Source organism: Acomys russatus, chromosome 29 (genome assembly GCF_903995435.1).
Source record: "Acomys russatus chromosome 29, mAcoRus1.1, whole genome shotgun sequence".
Classification (NCBI taxonomy): Eukaryota; Metazoa; Chordata; class Mammalia; order Rodentia; family Muridae; genus Acomys; species Acomys russatus.
The window spans coordinates 23,365,089-23,380,960 of record NC_067165.1 but is presented as its reverse complement, the minus strand read 5'-3'; the positions used below and the strand labels follow the sequence as shown (position 1 = coordinate 23,380,960).

Sequence of the window (15,872 nt, the reverse complement as noted above, 5' to 3'; positions counted from 1 at the left end):
GTGTGTGTTGGATAAATATTTCCACTTGTCACAGAGAGTCAACTGGTTGGTGTTGAATTCCTTAATGGACAAGCACCTGCCTTGTCATTCCAACCCATTTATTCCTGTGGAACAGCTGGAACATGTAGATGGAAAATTTGGCCTTCCCAGCACCCAGTTAGAAACAGGAGGAATATGATCTTTGGGGTAACCTTTAAAAGCAGTCCAGTGACAATCCTGGAATGTGTCACCAGGCTACTATCTGTATACAGACATCTCCTCAACTTAGCCTCAGGCTATATTTTCAGGTTGTTTTGTTGTTTTTGTTGTTAATTGGTAGGCTGGCCCTGGGGGCAGTCAGTGTCTTGTTTATAGAAGCCATGTGCTCCTGGAAGCTACTTTATTTTTTATTATTATTACTACTACTACTACTACTATTATTATTATTATTATTATTATTATTATAAGCTACTTTAAGACAAAATTCAGTAAGTAAGTAAAGTAGAAGTCTGGCAGGGCAGTGGTGGCTCATGCCTTTAATCCCAGCAGTCGGGAGGCAAGCAGGCGGATCTCTATGAGTTCGAGGCCAGTCTGGTTTACAGAGCAAGTTCCAGGACAGCCAGGGCTACACAGAGAAACCATGTCTTGAAAAAGCAAAAACAAACAACAACAAAAACCCAATAAAGTAGAAGTCTGAAACATCATATAGATAGCCTTGTGCAATGTTACGTGTGTGTGTGTGTGTGTGTGTGTGTGTGTGTGTGTGTGTTTGTGTGTAGGTGTGTAGGACAGTTTGGTTTTAGAGGCTGCCTGTACTGAGGACAGGTGAAAGGACCCCAGCTTCAAATACCCAACAGCCTTCTGCTGCATACCCTTACCTCCTTGGCCCCCACTCGTGTTTCTAAGACAGCCTTTAGTCACTATCCTGGGTGGGTGGGCTCTGCAAATCCTCTTTGAATGTAGTGTTGGTAGAAAGGAGGCCTACTCTACTCTCAGAGAAGGTGTCAGGGTCTCCTGCCTTTCTCTTCATCGTTCTTTCCCTAGGCCTGCTGTGGTCTTGGACTTAGAGCTGCCTGGCCCTTCCCCAAATTGCAAGAAATCTTTGGAGTCACCTGAGAGGAACAGAGGGGCCGCCTCTCAAATAATAGCTGTAGAGTTTGACTGCAAATAACAATTGATTCAAGAAGAGTGCAATCCTTAATTCAGGAGAGAGGAGTTTAAGCTAACGGAGCAGTGTGTTCCCTTCAGATCCGTTACAGTGCACTACAGGCTTGGATGAACAGAGAACCTTGCCCCACAACTAGCAAGGGTCTCTAAACACCACTACCCGGTGCTCCTCTGCTTCACAGTTGGAAGATGGGCAGAGCCTAGAAAGTACCTCTCTGAAGTCTGGCTGAGAGTTCTCTCTGTTCAGAGGCTTCTGAGACCTCCCTTCCCTCTGCTTTCAGAACCTGAGCAGCTTACTCTAAGCTCTGCGCATTAGTCTGACATTCTCTCCCCTGGCTCTGGACAGGAACGTTCGTTCGAGATGTCCCATTTACTGGTTCGCTCATTGGCTAATGCCTGCCTTTCAGTCTGCTGTTGGGATCTTAATGATGTTCCTTTAGCAGCCCAGAAGAGCACAGAGTGAATACTGAGTGGTTTGTACAGAAAGCAGCCTCTGTGGTTCTTCACTCTTTCTTACCCCACCCGAGCTAAGAGCCACAGCCCTCTGCCGGGAATACGCACCCAGCCCTATCCAGAGAGGAAAACCCTTTGTTTTAAGAAACCGAACAGACGCCTGCATACCTATGTGCTGAGGCAGCCCAAACTGAGCTTAGAGAGGAGCCTCAGAAAGAGGGTGGTAGATGAGCTATTTTCTTCTCCTACACGTGCACCCCCATCTGTTCGAGAATTCCCTTCCAACTCCAGCTTGGCTGGCAGGCATGTCCCTAAGAAGCTGCAGGCCAAAATGGAAGAGAACTGGTTCCCTCCTCCACACATCCTGACTTGCTGCCAATTGCCAGAAAAAGAGGGCAACGCTTGGGCATTTACCAGAAGACGAGGATGTGCCTTTTCATTTGTCTTTATTTTACATTTAAAAAGTGGTTATTGCTCTAACTGGATCGGAGGTAAGGACCTCTCATAAGGAGCCTTGGCCTTGCAGCCCCATTCAGCAGGGATGGGAGTCACAAGACGATGAGTGGGACCTCATTCCCTCCCAGGAGGAAGCCCTTAGTATTGCTGACATCTGCCCCTGTCTGTCTCTTCTCGCCTGTGCTACCACAGTTGGAGCAAGCAGAGTAGTGGCTGACCCTGCCTCGAGAGCCTGTTAGAGACCCAGATGAAGGGGCAGTCATTGGGCGATGGCTTTCGGCTCTCTGGCTTGGGCACCAATGCTCATCGCTCAGGACAACAACTGTGCGCTGGGAACAGCCGCCCACACTGCCCTGGCCACCAGCAGAGGATGTAGAGTCCACCTTTTCCCATGCAGGCATTTGGCAGCCATGGTGCTTCAGTCCCCGAGACGTCTGCTCGCCTTGTCAAGCACCTTTTTTTAAAAAGCAGAAAGGGGCAGAGGAGAGGGAGGGAAAGCAGAGAAAGAGAGAGAGAGAGAGAGCGAGAGAGAGCGCAGTAGCTGTCACTTCACACTTGAAGCTCTAGGGTAGGACATGAGAACCTTGGGTAACTTTCATAGGACCCTGAATGAGATGGCAAAATCCAAAGACGGCCCCCCACCCCAGGCCAGTAGTTACTGTGGCCTGTCTGATGTGAATGGCTTTCCAGCAGGTTGTTCAGTAGCCCCTAGGGTGTAGGATGTAGACGTGGCCTTTCCAGTTATCCAAGCTGACACTGCTGCGGCAGAGGCACTTCCTTTAAAAGTGGGCGGTACCTTCTGGGTCTGTTTGCAACTTCATATCGATCTCCCCGCAAAGATCTGTCTTTGTGCAAGGTATGTGTGAGCAGTCATCTCCCGCCTTGGGAGGGTTGCAGCCCTCGCTCCAGTTGCCTTTTCCAAGAGTCAAAACAACGGACGTTGTACACATTTGCAAAGGAGCAAGCACCTCATACTGCAGATGTCCTTATTGGCCAGATCCAGAAAGGGCTTGACGGAGTCAGGGTCGCCCCACAGCTTCCCTGGTGCCCTTGGTCTGACAGACACAGTTCCAGCCAGTCTTGGCGCTTGCTCTCCTCCAGAGCTTTGTGCATTTGTGGAAGCCAGTCCAGGAGAAGTGCAGCAGCGGGCTGTGTCTCATGCAGCTTTGCTTTCTTGAGAATGGGGCCCAGCCTCCTCCTAGCTTTGTGGTTTATTTGACTTCCTTCCTTCCTTTCTTCCTTCCCTTTTTTTTTTTTTTTTTTTTTTTTTTTGGTGCACAATTTGGGTTTGTAGTTCATCCTCCTTCGTCAAACTAAGATGGGGAAAAGGAAGAACTGGCGAGCTGCACCCCCACCGCTTTCGTCAGCTTTCACCCTGTGCCCCACGAAGGACACAGGGACCAGCCGAGGACGACACCCTTCCCCTGCAGATGGGGGGTAGCCACGCTTTGATGACATTCATGGAGAAACTGGGAAGGCAACAAATAGAAAAGTGGCCAGAGCGGGTTGAACAGAGTTCTTGCAAGGTAGGAAACAGGACAGAGGAAGAAAGGAACAGCAGGGCTGCAGCCTAGAAACCAGGCTCCCGTCCCAGGGCTGCAGCCTAGAAACCAGGCTCCTGTCCCTTGCAGAAAGGAAAGAATAGCCCTGCATGAAAGTCTCGTTTTTCTGTCTTTTCACGCACAGCCTTCGGTCAAGCTGAGTGGCCGAGAGCCCTGGTGGCCAGTCTCCCCCCCAGCAAAGGCATCTCTCTGGCTGGCTCTCTCACGTTCTGCAGATGTGTCTCTGGGTGCAGCCTCAGCTACTGACATTATTGAGGTGCTCCTGGAGTTAGGGGTTGGTTAGAGGCTTCAGGAAAAGACATCAGAAAGAGAGGAGCCAAGAGAGAAGATAGTAAAGCCCGGTGACAGGGGAAGATGGAAGTAGGAGGAGACGCAGAGAGGGCCAGATGTGGCTGGATAGTCGTCAGCAGGGAAGTCCTCGCACATTCTCTACTGTCTTCTGAGCTGCTCAGAGCAAGCGCTGGAAAGGTTTCATATCTGTTTTCATAAAAAAAGAAGTGAAAAAAAAAAAGGAAGTGAAGGCACAGAGGTAAAATGCTGCCCTGCCCCCCCACCTCCCCCACCCCTACCCCGCGCCGCACATCACTCCTTTGGTTTGCTGCCCCACCCACACCAACATTTGGCTGTCTTAAAAAACAAACAAACAACAACCAAAAAAACCTACCACTGACCCTTGCTTGGCACCCTTCAAAAGGCAAGGATCCAAAAATCCATTTGCAGTGTCCCCTGTGTCACATAGGCAGCTGCCAAAGCTTGGCTTCGTCCAGCTGCTGCTGTGCCAGGCCCTGAGCTGACCCCTTTCTGCAGTCCAGGGACTCCGAATGTTTTAAGGCATAGGGCCACCCACCAAGGTGCTCCCCCTCACCTTGCTGCGGAGGAGACCACCGCCCTGGTGCTCCGGTGTGCTTGTTTCTGATGCGCTCTTGGTTTTTTCCTTGTTGTTATTGGGTTCGTTGTCCTTGATGATGTCATACTGGCGGCAGAAGAGGGCTATAACACCTAGGAAGACACGCCGCCAGGGCAATCAGAGGCCGGAGTCTGAGTTCCTACCTTTTTGTGCCTCAGCCCCTCCAATGCTTGCTGCCATCTCCAAATGGCCTCGTCTCCACTCTTGCTGCACCCTCCCTTAGGCCTCTGGCCACCAGCCATGCCTGTCACTGCAGCCGAGCTGGCCCGCTAAGGGCATGGATCTGATCAATGCCTCTCATGTCTTTAAGCCCCTGCCGGCTACCACAGAAACGATGGCGGCGTTGATTGAGCACGTGCCAGGCCCCGTGCCGTGTTCACTCTCACTTGAACATCACACCTCCAGCCCATTATTATCCATCCCAGGGTACGAGGGAGCACACTGGTGAGAGAGTTTCTGTAACTCAAGGTCACACAGACTGGGGTCTGGCTGGGAGGTAATAGGCAGAGCCTGCTTACTGTCTACTGCCCACCTAGTACCACAGGGAGAGCAATCACAGTGCTGACTCCAGTTTGACCTATGTCCCCTATCCTACTACTGGAGTGGTCTTTCTCCATGCTGGTTAGATTGCTCTCAACTTCACATCAGCAGATAAAAAGCCCCAACAGCTCCTGCTTCCCTTTCCAACATCCTAAGACTCCTGCCAGGAGTTTGGATTAATCCTCTGTTTATATTGTTATGATCATGTAAACACCGTCCGTGCCAAATCTAATAATGAACCGTACTCAAACCTCCCCTTTTGCATAACCCTTGTCTTCCTGCCTGTTTTTCTATGTGCCTAAGAAACATCCCCCCCCACACACCTCCAAATGCTTCTTCAAGAGTCTGTCCTCAACCACGGTGATAACTGGGCTTGAACATGGTGGTCAAATCCCTCCAAAGACCCTAATCTTCAGCCTCTCCTCCCTCTAGTCCCCACCATTCCACCTTGTCTCCTAGGCCGCAGCTACCGAGTCAGTCTGTGAGCTTTATTTGTTGCTTCCTCTGTTGGCTTCTATTCAGCCTTCACGGCTCAGTCGCCGTCTTTTGTTCTGTTTTGTCTGTGCTGGAACTCGAACCTAAGACCTCATGGATGATAGGCAAGCACTCTACCACTGAGCCACACCTCCAGCCCCTATGTGGTCTTTTTCTTTTTTTTTAATTATCTATCTATCTATCTATTTTTATTTTATTTTATTTTATTCTTTTATGTACACCAGAAGAGAGAACTAGATCTCATTACAGATGGTTGTGAGCCACCATGTGGTTGCTGGGAGTTGAACTCGGGACCTTTGGAGGAGCAAGCAGTGCTCTTAACCTCTGAGCCATCTCTCCAGCCCCCCTATGTTTTTTTGTTTTTGTTTTTCTTTCCTACTTCTAGCTCCAGAATTGACCTCATCTCCTCTGTTCTCATATTAGGACTATTTCTAAGATTGTTGGTTTATTATGATTATTTTTAATTATGTGTACGCATGTGGGTACAGGTGCCCACAGAGGCTAGAAGTGTTGGATTCTCCTGGAACTGGAGTTTTCGGTGCTTGTGAGTCACCCTGATGTGGGTGCTGGGAACTGAACTGGGGTCCTCTGGAAGATCAGTGGGTCTTAATCTCTGAGATCTTAATCTCCGAGCCATCTCTCCAGTCCCATGCCCCACATTGGAACTATAGCACTCGTTTATATTCAATTATAGTTAAGCCCAAGTTCCTTGCAAGAACAAGGCTCTTCCTTCCTAGTCATAACCGTGACGCTACAGTCTAGAATGGAATGGCTGGTCAATAAAGGCAAGCTGTATTGAATATAAAGATGAGTGACGCGCGGACTTTATCCTCAGGGACTGCAGAGGCTGAGAAGAAAAGAGAGTATCATAAGTCCAGCCAAACCACGTAAGGACTAAGGAGAGGCAATGTGCTGTGGGTCCAAACCAATGGGAAGAGCATCCCTGTGAGTGGGCGGGGCCGGCGGGGGCAGGGGTGGGGCGAGATTTGCATGGTTGTGGCTCAGATCCGGAAGAACAGGTAGCTAAAGAGAGTGCTGCAAGAATGAGGTCAGGCAGTGTCTTGCTCTGGGCTTGCCAAGCTTGAAGACCCTGGAGGCCCAGCATCCCAGAAGAGGAGGAAGCTGTGACTGTGGCCATGGCTACCCCTGGGAGGCTGGACCACTTCTGAGAAGAAAAAAGGCAAAGCTCCCCCAGTATGCTGTTTGGAGTAGACGGGGATCAGAGAAGGGGTTAGATTTAGCTTCCGGAGCTGCCACAGGCAGGACTTGGAAATCGCATCCACTTCTAGACATCTTTGGGGACAGCTGGGTTGGTTAAGGTCCTCGGCTCCTCAAGGGTCAGTGAGGAAGGACCTGGACGCCTGACTTACCTGCCCACATGAAGAGGACCACGACGATTATCAGCACCTCGCCCGTTCGCAGCTGCTGAACGTTCCCCATCTCCTCCATGGTCACCTCATCTGTGGAGAGACATCAACTGGTACTCCTGGGTTCCTTCCCTCAGGGGTGAGGGGGGGGGGCTGAGCCCACAACAAGAAGTGTCTCTATCAGTGTCAACACACCCAACATAAAGGGATCCAGGAACAAAGGGGGTGGCAGCACTCTGACTCAATCCCAAGGAGGGAGTCTCCTGGGTGGGGTGGGGGGACTAAAGCCGCCTTCTTCATCTTCTGAGCTGCCTGGCTTTCCTCCCTACTCCCTCACCCAACCCTCCTCACCCTCGGACTCTAGCCTGCCCCTCCCCCCACACACACATCGGACTTGCCTTTGTTCTTAGAGGCCAACTTCTCGGCCTCTCGCGGGGTCTTAAAGAGCACGGGCTCACTAGCCGGACTCTGGCCCTGGATGGAGATGGCCTGCACGTGAACGATGTACTCTGTGTCCTCCTCCAGATCCCAGAGGGCACAGGACCGGGTGGTGGTGTTCACCTCCTGAATGAAGCGCAGCATCCGCACGTCCTTCTTCTAAAAGGGGGGGAGGCCTTGGTATGTTAGTGTACAGGCACCAGCCCCACTTCTGCCCACCTCCCGCAGCAGTGACATGTCCTTTTCACATCCATCAACATCCTATCCCCTTGGGCGTCATTATCTCCACTGTACAGCTACGCAAACTGGTCCAGAGAGGCCTGGATGTTGCCCAAAGCCACACATCCTCTGAGGATTTGAGTACGTCCTAAACCCCTGTGTATCTGAGGTCGGTCCCATACTCTGAGTTGCCATGTCCCAGCCATCTTTCCTGCCCTGTGTTTCTTTACCATTACTCTCCATCCTGGACACTATCTTTTTTTCTTTTCCCTTCCCCTCCAGTTTTTAAAAAGACAGTGTCTTGCTTTGTTGCCTGGCTGGCCTTGAACTTGCAGTCCTTCTGCCGGCTAGGCATGGAACACCACACGCACCCAGTTTCCTGTCACCATCTTGATATGCTCCCCCCACCACCACCACACCCACACACCCACAAGCATCTCGTGGTTACCTGCTGAGAGATGGCAAACCCGATGACAACCTCGTCCTCCAGGACATCCCAGCTGACCACTGCCGAGTTAGCCTTGAGGTGCCTGACGGTAACGTTCACGGGGGCAGAGGGGCTATCTGCAGGGCAGGGAGATACCTGAGCCTGAGCGTGCCCTGATGTGAGGCCCAGACCCTCCATATATGAGAAAAGGAAAGCCAGGGGAGGCTATATGGAGTGGCCTCAACTGGCCCACATGGGTCTCAGTTCCTTAGTGGCTGACAGGCCCCAGGCTCCTTGGAACTAACATAGAAACTCCTGCTGGTTATAGATTGGCCAAACCAAGGGTCCTAAAATAAAATTGATGGGCTCTGGGCCTGAACCAGAGCAAGAGCTAGTGGGTGGGTAGTTAGTTATGAAGGGGGGAGGGGAGGAATAGCTGACTGGAGTTGCAGACGCTGGTTAGTCTGGCGGATTCCCAGTCCACTGCTCACTCTATAGCCCCACACTGTCAAGTGACCTTGAGGGAAGGAGACAGACCCTAAGAAGAGCCAGGTGGGGCTGAGCCCTGACATGGAGCTGAGGGGCAACCTCACGTGGTGATCTGGGCAGAGGGCACCTAAGCGAAAGGGTCTCTGTGAGCCTCTCTACACTCCGTGAGGCCTCAAATGGCTGGGATGGAGCAAATTAGAGAAGAGGGGCACTCAGAATAGGTCCCCTCTGTGGAGACACAGGGCAAGATAGTGCAAGGCCTTCTGGGTGAAGGAAGAAGATGAATGGGGGGGGGTAATGTCAGAGGATAAATGGGAGAGAGCAATGGGGGAGTAGGGCAGGAAGAACCTTCCAAGAGAGGGGAGTCAGTCAAACAGCTATGTCTCCCAAGAGGATAAGCCCTGGGCCTGAGCAGTAACCTCATACACCTCAGACGAGTGCACTCAAGGCCCCAGGATTATGCCAGACATGCAGATGGAAAGGGACAGAAGGACACAGACAGGTGGCTGCGGTCACAGAACCGGAGAGCAGACAAGTGAAGCGTTAGAGACACAAACGGAGACAGAAGCCGGGTGAGGGAAGAGATGGTGGAGGTAAAGAGTGAGGCAGCAGCAGCAGCAGCCAGGAGAGACAAGATCGGGGTGATCTGGGGAGGCAGGGCCCCATGGGGTGGGCCAGACACTGACTGCGGTAGGCTTAGGGCTCCCCACACCCCCAACATCCTGCAACCTCAGGGTCCAGGACTCTTCACAGTCGCTCCTGCACAGCGAGGTGCAGCTGCCCTGTGGGTCTCTGAGAGGTCTTTGGGGATACAGAGAGATGCCCAAGGTGGGGGTACTGATGTCCTCAGCTGCTCTCAGGGCCAGCAAAGGTGACTGAGGCAAAGATTCAGGGTTAGGGGATGGCCTGAAGGGATCAGGGGACACACAACCCTAATACCCAGGGCTGAGGTGACAGGAAGAGGTTTGGAGCCTGAAGGACAGGACGGGTCTAGGGGTCAAGAAGGTTCGGAGGTGCTGGGATCGGGCTAGGAAAGTAGGGAGCAGGTGACACAGAAGGACCTCAGGGAGCAGGAAGGGAAACCAAGGACTACCCCGTGGCAGCGTGGGAGGGGAAGCTGCTTCCCTCCCCCGTCCCGAGCCCCCGAGCCCCCTTACCCGCCTGCACCAACGCGAAGCAGACGCAGCCCAGCCACAGGCGGAGAGCGGCGCGGGGCGGCCAGGCGCACGGCCCGGGGGGCATGGCGGCTCCTGCGCCAGGCGGCCGCTCGCACTCACGCTCCAGCCCGCGGCCCTCCCGGCCCGGCCGCCCCGCGCCGCCCCGCGCCGCCTGCATATCGGCTCCGCGGACAGCGACTCCCGCGCGGCGGCGGCGGTGGCGGCGGTGGCGGCAGCGGCCACGTCCACGTCGGGCGCCCGGGGGGGCGGGGCGCCCCCGCTGCGGGGAAAGGGCGGGGGCGGGGTGAGGACCGCGGGCGACCCGACTCCTGTCCCCGCTTCCGGGAAGCCAGGTGCTTAGGGAACCCACGTCTCAAGCTCTCTGGCCGGTGCAGGAGCCGTAGCACCGAGCCACTGGCGGTCTCAGCCCCAACCCTGACCCTGCCTGGCCCGGCCCTTCCCGAGGGGAGAGGGAGGACAAGGGCTTGGGAGATGCCCATCTGTGTCCCCACCTCTCACTCCAGCCCACACCCCAGGCACACAACACACACACACACACACACACACACACACACACACACACACACACACACACAAACACACACACGAGCTACAGCTTGTAAGTAGGGTACAAGCAGGGTACCCTGGGGAGGGGCTAGGTGTGCCCATCCGGGCTGAAGAGGGTCTTCTCTACTCTCTGGAGGTCTAGCTGAGAGACCCTAGGCCAGTCTTCTTTTTCTTGTGGCTATTTTTAATCCCCGTTAAAGCTCTGTGAATACTTGCCAGGCACAGACACTCAGTGGGCCTGACTTGGGTCTGGGACTTGGTTCTCACAGCACCCTCTTAAGGGCTACTCCGTTATGGACCCGACAGACCGGACACTGCATTTTAGGGTAGGTGTTTAGTGCAAGGACCCACCAACAGGCAGGATTTAAACCCAAGGTGCACTGATTCCCAAAGCTGGGCTTGACCCAACAGACTCCCCACGCAGTGACTTGAGCACCCCAGCATCTAGAATCACTTTCTATAAAACTGGCACCTTCTAGATTATTAAAAGAACAATCTGGAGCTGGAACCATGTTTCTTCAAGAACAGAGGGGCGGAGGCTGTGGTTTCTGAAGGCTTTGGGGACCACTATGCCGCATTCTGGCCTGGCTGAGCAGTGATTTAGCTAATGGCTTTAAAGTGCTAGGGGCTGGGAGATGTGGCAGATAGCTTCCGCTAATTAATGCACGTTGATAATCCTTCCTTCGTCACCTTGGGAACAGCCATATGCCAGCCTGTCCTCACACACCCTTCTGGAGCCTTCGTTCTGTGCACTATCCTTTCCTTAGGGGGAATTACCACAGGACAACAGAAGGCACCCCTAAACCCAGCCTGTGTCATTCTTTGACTCCAAGTCACAGTCAGAGAGGCAAGGTTGAGGAGTGAGATTAGACCAGAGGAGAGTCCCAGACACAGAGAGGGCCGTGCTTTGTCACACCAAACACCCACTGCATCTGAAAGTTCACCCTTGGGTGGGTGGGTAACTCATTTGTCATAGGTTTTCCAGAGATCCCGACAGGTACCCTTCCCAAAGAGGGCATCTCACAGAGGCCTCCAGAACCTTCCATCCTATCCCCTCTTTAGATTAAGAAACAGAGACACACAGAGACCCCAAGGTCTCTGTGAGGGAAACCATGAGAGAAACAGGGCGGCGGGGGGGGGGGGGGGGGAGCCACGGAACACTTTACTGACCCCCTGGAGAAAATGAGGTGAGAGGGGGCTCCAGGGATTTCCAATAACACCATCCAGCCCTCTGTACCCCAAGGACTGCTGTGATAGGTAGGATGCCCCACCCCACCCCAGCACCATCTGTTTCCTTGGCCACGTACCTTGTCCTGGGGATGAGACTCAGCTGGGACCTTGCTGGGCCCCGATCTCCCCGGGATGGTTGCCCAGCCAGGGCACCTTCCCCCTTCTTTTTCTTTTTCTCTTTTGGCAGCTGCTGCCTGCCCCGCCCAACCGGCCCCACCCCACCAGCTGCAGCTTAACCCCCAAAGACCTCCATGCCTTCCCCCAGACTACCAGGGGGAGCCTGCAGGAGCAACTGGAGTCTCCTCAGTTGGCCATCAAAGGAGCCGCAGGAAGGGGAGGGGTCAGACAGAGGTCATAGGATCCAATTTTATCTCAGCTGAGGAAAAAGATGGGCGAAGGTTCTGGTGGGGGTCTGGCCTAGAGTCCAGTGACTGGGGAAAGGGGAGCCTCCGCGCCACCTGCTGGCTGTTCTGGGAAGAACCCCAGGCCGATGTAGGGCGTTAGGAGGGGGGAAAGGGGGAAAGGGCAGTTTGGTGTCTGGGAGCGAGGAGAAGTTGCAGGTCGCTGGGGGAGGCAGCATGGCAGACTTAGAGAATTTGGAGAATTTTGACCATGGAGTCTAGCCTTCCCAGGATTCATGAGATGCTTGGGGATTGTGTCAGTTCTGGAGGAAGTCTAGAATCTAGCACCCAGTCGGAGCTGTTTAGAAGCAGGGAGAACTGAAAGGACCGGAGGTGCCTGGCCTGAGGGATCCTGGGAAGTGGTTTGTCAGCACCACTGTTTCTTTTATACACACCATCCAATGCTCTCTACCTTAGCACAGCGCCAGACACACTGTAGGTATTTAGTAATGTTTGTTGACTGTACGGAACAGACGCGTTCTTCTAACACGTATTTTTCCAGCACTTACTAAGTACCTGGCTCCAGACAACATTCTGGGAAGCACACACAAACACATGAACGGAGTGGGGGCTGGGTGGGAGAAAGAGGTCCTGGAGAGGAGGAACACGTCCTCCCCAGCGGCCGTTCACATTTCTCTACTTGCAGGACTCTGAAGACAGTGACACCTTGGGGACTCACCAGCATTTGGACCCTCTTAGGTGTCAAAGCTGTTCAGGGTCTCAGAGCCTATCTCAGGCTGCAGGTTACCACACCAGATCAAAGGCTGCCATCCGAAGGTTCTTTGTCCAATCTTAGAATAGACATGTCTAGTGTGCTTTTTATTTATTATTATTAATTTATTTATTTATTTTGAGACCTGTCTCTGTGTAGCCCTACCTGTCCTGGAACTCATTCTGTAGATCAGGCTGGCCTCAAACTCAGAGAAAGATCCTCCTGCCTCTGCTGCGGATTGAAGCTGTGCATCATCACTGGTTAGTGTGCTCTTCAGACACAGCCCCAAGCCACAAAAGACTCTGGAGAAGGCTAAGGAGGAGGAGGAGGAGGAGGAGGAGGAGGAGGAGATCGCTTTGGGGTATAATAAGGGAGGACTCCACTTGACCTGCATTATTTGGAGTTTAAGCCTGGTGGGTATCGACAGCTTTAGTTCTAGGTCAAGAACCTGAGCCTCAGCCAGGTGTGGTGGCACACAGCTTTAATCCCAGCACTTGGGGAGCAGAGGCAGGTGGATCGCTGTGAGTTCGAGGCCAGCCTGGTCTACAAATTGAGTCCAGGACAGCCAAGGCTACACAGAGAAACCCTGTCTCGAAAAACAAAACAACAGCAAAAACCCAACTAACCAACCAACCAAACAAACAAAAAACCACCACCACAACCAAAAACCTTAGACTCTGAGAAGCGAGGAGCATAACTGGGACCACACAGATCATGAATGAAAATTCATGGCTTCAAGTTCGGGGCCTGATCTGGCATGCCTGTCACCTCCCTTTTTAGAATAGGGATCAGGGCATGCTTACAGAGGAAGTGGTGAAGCCCACGGCGACACACCATTTCCTAACCCTCCCCACGTGCCAGAGTCCTCACAGAACACGCCCATCTTATAGGTGAAGAGACTGGGAGTGGCTTGCAGAGGCAGGAGACACTGGTCTGTCTTGTCTCTGAGATGGTGGTCCTCATTAGGATGAGGCTAGGCCAGGTTCGTCTTCCCTGGGTCCTACGCCAAGCCAAGCCTGTTGGACTGGGTACTGAGGCCTCGGTGATGAGGCAGATTGGTTCTGGCCCTCGAACAGCGCCCATGGTCAGGGACGAGGAGGATTGCGTTTCAGGTGGAGGGCGCCAGTTCTTTAGGGGCAGAAGAGAGGGTTGACTGGCAAGGAAGCAAGGAGGACTCCTAGGAGGAGGCAGTGCCTGCTGGGAACTAGAGGAGTAAGGAGGGGGAGGGGCAGAGGGAGAGGGAGGAAAGCTGAGAGCTCAGTGTGTCTGCAGGGGAGGCAGGGGACCCAGTGTATGTGAGGGGCAGGGGAGTTACTGGCCCTGAGCTGAAATGCTGGGAGCAGGAAAACCAAGACTAGACAGGAAAGACTGTTCTGAGCAGCTTGCAAGAGAAGACGGATGGGCTAAGGGAGCTTCGTTCATTAACTGAGAACCTTCTAGGTCCTGGGGACACACTGTCAATGAAGCCAGCTCTCCACGTGTGTACATTTCAGGGAGACAAGCATAAGCGAGCACTAATGACTGAGAGGCCAGGGAGGTGGCTCAGCGGTTAAAAGCACTGACTACTCTTCCAGGGAAGCCAGGTTCTGTTCCCAGCAACTGCGTAGCCGCTCACAACCATCTGTGACTCCAGGTTTCCAGGAGACCCAATGCCCTCTTCTGGCTTTCTCAGGCACAAGGCATGCATGCGGTGCTCAGACATACAGGCAGACAAAACATCTAGACACGCCACACACACACAGAGGTAGGCACGCGCGCACGCGCGCGCACACACACACACACACACACACACACACGTCCAAGGCTGGGCTGGACATGTAGCTCAGTGAGTAGTGTCTGCCCATCCGTCTGGCTGGGACTGTCAACACCTATGATCTCAGCACTAGGGAGGTGAAGGCATGAGGTTCAGGAGCTTAAGGTCATTCTTGGTTACATGGTGGTAAGTTGGAGGCCAGCCCGAGTTCCTGAGACTCTTTCTCAAACTCACATGTACATATCTCTTCCGAGGCTGACAGGAGCTATGGGAAAGGTGAGATAATGTGGTGGCGGCAGCTGAGCAGGAAAGGCCAGAGGCGTGGTCTCTGAGCTGAGGGCTGAAGAAGGACAGAAGGCAGGTATGTCAAGTTCCAGCTGCGCTGACAGCAAGTGCAAAGGCCCTGGGGCAGGAGTATGCCTGGTGCGTTCGGGAGACTAAAGGAAGCCAGAGAGATCTAAGGGAGTCTTATTGGCAAAGTAGGAGGGAATGAGGGCTGCTGGGGCCCCAGGCTGTGGGAGAGAGGTCTCTAGCCAGGAACAGGGTCACAAGGCAGAGCTGTGGTGTGATGGATTTACACTTTAAAAGGCCCACGGTCCCAGCATACCAGCCGACTAGACCATAGAAAACAGGGTTGAGACCAGGTAACCTGTGAAGAGGCAGAGCCTGAAATGACTGTCTGGATCTGAGTGGTGACAGAACCGACAGAGACCAAAGAAGTAGCTGAGACTTTTTTCTTTTCTTTTCTTTCTTTTTTTGTTTGTTTTTCAAGACAGGGTTTCTATGTGTGTAGCCTTGGCTGTCCTGGACCAGGCTAGCCTTGAACTCACAGAGATCCACTTGCCTCTGCCTCCTGAGTGCTGGGATTAAAGGCTTGCTTGCTTGCTTCCTTCCTTCCTTCCTTTCTTTCTGTCTGTCTGTCTGTCTGTCTGTCTGTCTTTCTCCTCCTCCTCTTCCTTCATCTGGAGGAAACCTGCATAGGACTCAAAGAGAACTGAGGAGAGGTGGGGAGAAGGGACAGGAAGTGGGCAGGGCCCACTGAAACACCTGGCTGGGTGATGCTGGGCCCCCATCAGAAAGTCCACCTTTCTGAGCCCCCAGTGTGGTCTCTTGAAAAGGCTAGCAGTACACACCACAGGCTGGGGAGCTGACAATTGGGGTGAAGAGGAGAGCGAGAGCGGGGGTGGGGTGGGGTGGGGTGGGGGGTGGGGGGGAGGGAGAGCTGGAGGGAGGGAGAGCGGGAGGAGGAGCCTTGTAATTAGGTGAAGGAGTCTGGTCTCTCTCTCTTCAGTTCCTCATTCTTGTCCACTTCACAGTCCTCTGGGAGGTTGGCCACCTTGCTCAAGGCCTACAATGACAGCTCCTGTCTGCTCTGTGCCTCTGGGGACAGCTTCTCAGCCACACACTACAGCCGCCCAGATCTCCCAAGAGCATAGGGCCAGAGGCCAGAGGCCAGAGGCTGTTCTGGAGGGTTGAAGTGGAGGATCGGGGATAACAGGGATGGGGAGGACAATGCCCTTCTGCTCACTCACTCCTTAGCTCGGCCTTTCTGG

At 53.4% G+C, this 15,872-nt stretch overlaps 1 protein-coding gene across 1 annotated transcript; it reads right to left on the bottom strand.

Annotated features, from left to right (window-relative positions):
- Positions 1–4,031: 4,031 nt before the first annotated feature.
- On the bottom strand, positions 4,032–9,763 carry Fndc5 (fibronectin type III domain containing 5). The gene is made up of 6 exons (XM_051171824.1): positions 9,657–9,763; positions 8,032–8,147; positions 7,325–7,523; positions 6,930–7,019; positions 4,483–4,616; positions 4,032–4,094 (listed from the first exon to the last, which is right to left on the bottom strand). The coding sequence occupies exons 1-6, from the start codon at positions 9,739–9,741 to the stop codon at positions 4,089–4,091; spliced, it is 630 nt and encodes a 209-aa protein (XP_051027781.1). The 5' UTR covers positions 9,742–9,763; the 3' UTR covers positions 4,032–4,088.
- Between the last annotated feature and the right edge of the window lie 6,109 nt (positions 9,764–15,872).